Here is an 8,354-nt window from a genome sequence, read left to right as displayed (position 1 = left end):
TATTTGACAAAAGGCAAGAAAAGTGAAGGAAAATTACTTCTTTTAATTAAAACTAAAAGAGTTACTTCCACAAACTGTTATATTAATTACAACTAGCATTCCAATTAAATACTGAAATGCATTATGTACTAACAGGTATTTTAAACAAAATATACTATAATTACAACTAGCATTTAGCTACACTTAAAATCACTATGTACAGTAAATATTACCCTTGCTGAAGCATTGTTTACATTCCTGGAGGAGACCGCTCATTAATGAAGCACTTCTTGAAATGACCATCACATTAGAGACTATAAATTACTATTATTATTATTATTATATTGTTATTCAGAAGATGAACCCTATTCATATGGAACAAGCCCACAGGGGCCATTGGCTTGAAATTCAAGCTTCCAAAGAAATTATGGTGTTCATTTGAAAGAAGTAACAGAAGGTAATGGGAAATACAGACAGATAAATTATTAGAAAAAGATAAATTAACAGATTAATTTAGGATCAAGGACAGTGGCCCCTCAGATTGGATGCAAACTATCACAAGTGGTTGCCAAAAAAGGCCAATAATTAAGTCTCGTATTGACTTTCAACCCTTATTCTGAAAATAAGACTGTTGTAACTGGGCAAAATATGCAACTGTATCAATCATATCACAGATCATCATAATAGCATATACTCAGGCCTACCTCAACACAAATGGGCGCAGGTAAAATGCATCATCATATAGCTTATTATAAGGCACAAATTGTAATATTTTACATCAATATTTTAAGGAATTCGTAAGCTACATAACTGGCAAAATAAAGGCGTGTACTCTACACAGGAAAATGTATATGAATGCTAATTGTAGCTTGCGTAAACTAGAAGGCACCACTGTCCGTGCCAAGAGAATGGCATCCCATACTTTTACAATAGGTCTCCGATTAAATCCTGATCCAGCAAAATCAATGACCTCTGCCACCTGAATATTACATGAGATGAAAATCTAAACCAGGATACCCGTAAGCACGATAATGAATGTAAACATATCCCCAGACAGAGGGTAGGAATAAACCATGAGTAGATAGCTGTCAATTAATGGCAGGTAAAGTAATATTATTTGTGTTTTAAATTTCCTTTCAAGGCCCTCACATTTGCAGGTCCTCCCCATAATGGGGAAAAGTTCCGTCTCTCTTTTAACAGGCTCTCTTCGAATGGAAGATCCCTCGCATCAACAACAATTCTCTTGAGTGCCTGCGTGACCTCTGAATCGTAGGACAGTCGCTCCTGCAGCCACACCTTGGTCTCAGCCAGCCTGTCCTTAGAGGAGACTGTTTGATCTGCGTAACACATCTCTAACGCCAGGCTGGCATCCAGCTTCCGAGATGTCGTCAGCAAGTCCAGCGCTCTGTTTGCACCAACGAGCTTGACCAGTCGCGTTCCACCTCCCCATCCAGTCACGACCCCCATGCGACCCTGAACGAAACACACCTCCCCCGTCTCTGTGAACAGTCGGAAGTCTGTGACGGTCGTTAACTCTGCTCCTCCTCCTAAGGCCTTGCCGTGTACCAGACAGACAGTAAGAAGGGGCGATGAATATATCTTGGTGAGCGTGTCATGCATCAAAGTGGACATCAGCAGTCCATCGTCAGGGTTACTGATGGCCTTCACGGTTGTCAGGTCCCCACCCGAGCAGAAGAAATCGCCTTCTGCCTGGAAGATCATTCCCTTTCCTTCCTTCCAGTGAGACAGGTCCTCGGCAATATCTGCTAACTGTACCATCATAGACCCTTTAATTGAAAAACAAAAATCTGGATTAGGATACACACATCAGATACATCACTACTACAGCACATAATTCTAAACACAAAAACTTCTGTAAGTAATTTTTAAATGTTACTCAAAGTAATATAACTCCACTATTATAAAAACCAAATATTCAGGCACTAGTTCCTAGGATAAAGTTCTTAACATTTAAGAGGTCACTTATATATGTTATAAATAATTACAAAATACTATAAAAAAGTACTTTTTCATTTTACAGACATAAATACCTGGTTATGTAGAAAGATGGCTGAATCATTAGTTAAATAAAACAAGTAAAACTGCAGTTACATCACTGAGCAAAACCTACCTGCCAACGAGTCTTACTCTTCAACGCAATTCTTGTATACATACAGTAATCCAACCTTTGTTATCAAAGTGTCCATCCTATGAAGGGATACGGGAATTGGAGTCTCCAAAGAATAATTACGGAGTGAGAAGCTCACTTATAATTTGTATGTCATACTGGAAGTTAAGATCAGAAGGAAGGTATATGGAACGAACTCTTGTTTTTATAAAAAGATGCAAACTACAGGAGCACATGTCATCTTCAAAGGCAGCACAAGGCAACGTCTAGCAGAAATACTCTTATTGAAATGATCTATTTTGTCCATGTTCTCCCCCTTCCTAATAAGGATGGTAGATCTTTTGTTTATAATTTCTTTGAATGGAATGGAATGGAATACTGTATAGAATTTAAGCCAAAGGCCGAGCACTGGGACCTATAAGGTCATTCAGCGCTGAAAAGGATATTGAGAGTAGAAAGGTTTGAAAGGCATAACAGGAGGAAAACCTTGCAGCTCCACTATCAAACAATTGATAAGGTGGAGAGAAAGATAAGAAATATGAACAGAGGTAGAGTAAAAGGATTGAAAGGGGGTGCAGCTAGAGGCCAAAGGGACACCGCAAAGAATTTCGAGTGATGCCTAAAGACTCGACCAATCTCACTCTTGTCAGCTAAACCTGCTTAGTAGAATCACACTTCTCACACTTCTTTTTTTGCTTCCTCAACCTGTCAGTCTCAAGGATATCATTATATTCAAGGTCTTGCAAACATCACACCTGCTGTCAAAAACCCAGCCTACACCCTTGCACCGAGTACGTAAGTCATGTCGATAAACTGAAAGTGAATATATCAAATTATGGCAGCTGCTTGTCTTTCATACTCACCTGCTGTTAACTAGCATTCATCAAATTCCAAATCCGAAGATTTTCATATCGTAAAGCAGTAGCACAAAAATGAGGGGAAAATTCATTGCAGTACCCAGAGGCACATAGTTGGTTGCACTGGTGACAAAAAGATACTGCCTGCCAGCAGGTGTTTGTACCTAGAGGTCACCTAACGGATTGTGGGGGAATTAAGACGGACGTAGGCCAGTAGTTACGTGAAAGGGGGCAGAACCTTTAAATTTTGCTGTCTGTTGTAACTTTGCTGGCACAGAAAGTAAACCCATGGATAGGTGAGTTTCATTTAAAAAAAAAAAGATTATACATCAGGCTAGCATGATCTGTAGTGCAATGCAGACATGAAGTGTTATAACAATCAAACTGCATCTTAAAAGCCCTTTGTCAGTTTGAGAATAAAGCTTCAAGAAGCATATTAGAAGCAAGAAGCACGGAAAGTTACAGTACAGTAGTTCCCTGTGCAGATGGGACGGTGAAAGGGAGATGAAGATGTGTCCTTTGTACTACCCTGGGGTAGAATAGTGTGTGAGAGTATCAGCTGGGCTCCTGGGGGCACCAGAACAGTTGACAAACCCAGGCCAACCTGGAACTATGAGATGGGAGGATGACGATGAGTTACAAGAATTTGAATGAAATGATGATGATTCTGATGGCACACAATTTGAAACTGATTTCTCTTACATACTTTTTGTACGTGTTCTCTTACATACTTTTTTACATTATTGTGACCCCAATTCTATTGATTCTAGAAAAGGAAGGCTCTGATTGCCAGTACAGTAGTCTCATTTGTATTTATAGTTTTTACTTTATTTCAAACAAAACTGTATATTTACATTTTATGCTTCATTTTGACAATGTTAAGTATGTAACTTGGTGGATTTTCATTAAAAACTGGAGGATTCACTTCTGTGATGTATCAAAAGTGGCATCTCTCTCTCTCTCTCTCTCTCTCTCTCTCTCTCTCTCTCTCTCTCTCTCTCTCTCTCTCTCTCTCTCTCTCTGATGTCCACCATGATGGTAAAAGATAAGTCAACAGGGCATTTCTCCCGTCCCCCATTTCTTAACTCAAAACATGGAGGAAAGGCAACATAGAAGCAATCAAACCTGACAAGGCATTCTTCTTCTCTTGGTGATCCAGAGTTACGACAGCAATACCACTCGAAGGATCTTTCTCCAGCAGAACTTGTCCATGTCCGAGGGAACTAAGTTTAGCTCTGGCTTGGTCTACCAGGGTGCTGTGGTGCCTCTGACATTGTAAAGTTTTCTTCCAAATGTTCCAGACTTGTTTATGGCTCCTTCTGGTACAGATCATCTGCAAATAATATAATTAACAGTTACTTCTGGAGGGGCTCTGTAAATGCATAATTTACAGTCAAATTTTGCGAAAAACTGTGAAAAAACTCAACCATTTTTGGAGGAACCTTCTGATAATGCATGTCCTTTATAATTAAGCTTGGAAAAACACTGAAAAATTCACACCCAGTTTTTGAAAAAATAATCTGATAACTGAATTTTAACCCTGTAAAACCTTTTATATGTAAAATTCTAAGCTTTATAATTCTTGTACTCTCTGAACGTTTAAGCTACCCTTTTCTATGGTACCTGATTGGTTCCATTTCTGCATCTTGTTCTAGTGGCTATTTTTTTGCTTTTGATAAAGCTGAATTTCACCAGCAGATTCACTGGTGCTAAAAACCAGAGTTTACTAGTAACTGCAAACTAATGTCAGAGTTTATTTTGGCTCAAGCTGGTTTCACAAGGTTCAGAGGTAGTGTTCATGTTGTGAGTTATTAACTTCATGGAACTCTTTTTGTAAATAATGCACATATTTCTGAATAATTTGAATAATAAACTTTTTATTTGTTATGGATCTTTCATTATTCCATCCTGGACAGAATTTTTCATGCACGGGAAACTGCCAGTAGGATGATTAACTGGCTGAAAATTACCAGTGAAGAAAATTATGATAAAAACTTTAGTTAGATGAAAATATAAATACTTGAAATAGAATAAAGGACCAAAAGACAAGAGAGAGAAAGATATTTTTATCGGTACTACCCTGTTTCTTCCCAAGTACAGACCATGGCATATATTGCATGCAATTTAGATGATTCATTGTTAGAGAGAGAAGGAATAGGACTGTTGGTGATGACAGGTTTTCTCTAAAGAAGTCTACTGACCTTAACTTACCTTCCTGCCCTGACTTGGGGTGCTGTGCCCTTACCTGGCTGGGGGAGGGGGACACTGGCCCCCTGGACTCCCTTAAAAGTAACAGAATATAGGGAACAGATTCCCTATATTAGGCATGTGGTCTGGCACTGGCTATGAACCTTAACCTAACCTTTCCTAGAATCCAAATCATGACCTAACCAGACCTTACCTGACTTAGGGTGCAGTGCCCTGACCTGGCCGTTGGGGCTTTTGCCCAGATGCGTCCCCCCACCGAAAGTGACACAGAATATCAGAAACAGATCAGTGGGAGTAAATTCCTGTTCAAACACCTAACCTTTCTTAAACTGTCGTGTCCTGACCTAACCGGACCTTACCTTCCTAACCTCATTTAGGGCGCCGTGCCCTGACCTGGCTGGGGAGACTTTGCCCCTGCAGAACCCCCCAAAGTAACCTAACACTGAAAACAGACTAAGCTTCCGTAGGCAGTGTTAGAACCTGATCTCGTTCTGCAGCACCTACCTTCCTAATTTGACTTAGGGCGTCGCACCCTGACCTGGCCAGGGGGGCTTTGGCCCCACTTGGACCCCGCAAAAGCAACACTTAATATCATGAACACTGACTGGCATAGGATACCCCCTTGTGGTAACACGCCTATTTAACCCCTGTCTCCCTACTCTGCATAGAACCCATAAATGTTTGCTGACGAAACCAGCGCCAGAGACGTTCAGAGGCCATTTTACCTTACTCTTACTTCTTATTCCACTTTTGCCGGTATCCCAAATTATTCAATTATTCTCTTCATTCACTATATTATATATTATTTATTACCTTCGGTTTTATTCAGTTCTGTAAGCAAAATTGTAATAGTAGTAGTAGTAGTATTATGAGGCTCCACCTTTCTAACGGCTCTCTTTTTGCTCGTTCTATTCCTACTTTGCTTGTGTTTTTTTCATTTTATTGTATTATTAATACTATATATATCTTTTATAAATTCCATCATATTTTCTCTTCAATACCACAAATCTTTCATAAGTTCCTTCGTATCTTCAATATCTTCTTTCAACAGATCTGCCAACAGAAGGATGTTAGCCATCAATTCCTCTTTATTTTCTTGAGATGGCTGCTGGGCAAATCTATATTTTTGAAGTATATACACACACACACACACACACACACACACACACACACACATATATATATATATATATATATATATATATATATATATATATATATATATATATATATATATATATATATATATATATATATATATATATATATATATATATATATATAGTATATAATATATACTGGGCAGTAAAGTAAGAAATATTCTCTAAGTTTTCAGTAATTTCTTCACAGCACAAACATTTTGTATCTAATTCTTCCCTCTTTAACCTATTCCCATCGTTTAATTCTACTGTGTCTAACTTAGCCCTACTGATCAGTACCGCTTTTTTCAGTGCTGTCATACGTAATAGTAAGTGTCAGGTACTATTAGTAGTATTAATGATAGGTTTTAGCCTCTGAAACTGCTTCCCTTGTTTGCTCTATTAAACCGCACCATATCCATTTGCTAGTGCACTGTGGCTGTCACAGTTCCATAGATATCTGGTAAAAAGTGACCAGTAGATTCTACATATATACATTTCGCCATGCTCTTTGGCTTGTCATCTATGCATCACTTCCGAAGTGTTAGTACTAAACATGGCGGAAGCTCAATGGGGCGCCGTGTTTAGTACTAGCCCCTCGGGGTTCAAAGTATTATTTACACCCATTTCTGTATTGTGTTGTCGACAAATTATATTAATAAAGGATATCTTTGATTCCCGAAGGGTTAGTACTAAACACAGTGTCCTACTGAGCTTCTACCATGTTTAGCACTAGCTGTAACTAGCACCTCGTAGGTGACAGATAGACAACAAGCCAAAGTAGCACCCATTTTGCTTTCGTTTTCCGTGCAGTTCCAAAGTTCCTGCACTTCTTCGTTCGTTTTTCCGACTTCTTATTTGCTAAATTAATAAGAGAGAAGACTGTTAGTTTAATAATTCGTATTTCGAATTCCTGGTTGGGCTGTGGAAAATCATCATGAATATTCCTTCTTTTTGGTGTGAGAAAGTAAATTAGAAAGATCTTAATCTCATTTTACTCGATTTTGCAGTCTTTTAGCGTAAAAACAAATGATAATCAAGACATATCTTTCAATTTCCATGTTCAGTTATCTCTCTCTCCCTCTCTCTCTCTCTCTCTCTCTCTCTCTCTCTCTCTCTCTCTCTCTCTCTCTCTCTCTCTCTCTCTCTCTCTCTCTCTCTTGCTGTCTTATAGTGTAAAACAAGCGACAATCAAGACATATCTTTCAATTTCTACGATCAGCTCTCTCTCTCTCTCTCTCTCTCTCTCTCTCTCTCTCTCTCTCTCTCTCTCTCTCTCTCTCTCTCTCTCTCTCAGGGTCTCTCTCTGTGATCATGCTTTTCAAAAAGAACACATGAGATAAAGCACTCTGTTCTGTGGTCATGCTGTTCAGCAAAAAAACCACTTGAGATAACATCATTAATCTCTATCTTATGACTCCTGAGAGTTCAGTTTTTCATAACTGGGGATAACATTAAAACCCCCATCCCCTCCCCCTTTCTACATATATTTGAAATCTTGGTCTCGATATTCTGAACATCATAAAGAGATATTCATTTCAAATAATAATAATAATAATAATAATAATAATAATAATAATAATAATAATAATAATAATAATAATAATAATAATAATAATAATAAATCAGTATTAACTGCATCTCCATATACAGTATGGTTTGCCTAAAAGAGCCATTTCCTGTTAGGATTCATTAAAAAGAATATGCGTTTGGGTGAATGACAACTTTCGGAAATACAGAATACATTTTTTCGCCATTTTCCTTAATTTTCGTCTTCATCTCACTTGTTGCATCCAGGATGAATAGAGCACTCCATTAACCCCAGTTGCATCTAGTTTTTATTTTCATTCTCGTATCTATTCACATTTGTTTTGGTCCTTCCCAAGACCGGGATGAAAGTGGGGTCCTCCAGAGGGACGAGTTTCATTCACCTTTTGGGAAATGTCACGCACCGAGGAGAAATTATTCAATAGACTGATTAAATGATCTTATACTGTTATCAAATTATTTTTATAGAGTTTTTATTAATATTATAAATTTAAA

The 8,354-nt window shown here is 38.1% G+C and overlaps 1 protein-coding gene across 3 annotated transcripts; it reads right to left on the bottom strand.

The window, feature by feature from the left end:
• Positions 1-33: 33 nt before the first annotated feature.
• LOC136828170 (ethylmalonyl-CoA decarboxylase-like) lies at positions 34-6,093 on the bottom strand. 3 transcript variants are annotated; one of them, XM_067085985.1, is made up of 3 exons: positions 5,903-6,093; positions 4,090-4,297; positions 34-1,766 (listed from the first exon to the last, which is right to left on the bottom strand). In XM_067085985.1, the coding sequence occupies exons 2-3, from the start codon at positions 4,295-4,297 to the stop codon at positions 1,093-1,095; spliced, it is 882 nt and encodes a 293-aa protein (XP_066942086.1). In that variant the 5' UTR covers positions 5,903-6,093; the 3' UTR covers positions 34-1,092. The 3 variants fall into 3 exon arrangements, with proteins under 3 accessions (XP_066942086.1, XP_066942088.1, XP_066942087.1); XM_067085987.1 differs by having other exon boundaries at positions 5,986-6,052; XM_067085986.1 differs by having other exon boundaries at positions 5,909-6,038.
• Between the last annotated feature and the right edge of the window lie 2,261 nt (positions 6,094-8,354).

This window comes from Macrobrachium rosenbergii, chromosome 42, assembly GCF_040412425.1.
Source record: "Macrobrachium rosenbergii isolate ZJJX-2024 chromosome 42, ASM4041242v1, whole genome shotgun sequence".
Classification (NCBI taxonomy): domain Eukaryota; kingdom Metazoa; phylum Arthropoda; class Malacostraca; order Decapoda; family Palaemonidae; genus Macrobrachium; species Macrobrachium rosenbergii.
The sequence above is the reverse complement of the archived record's forward strand: the minus strand, read 5'-3'. Positions and strand labels throughout refer to the sequence as shown.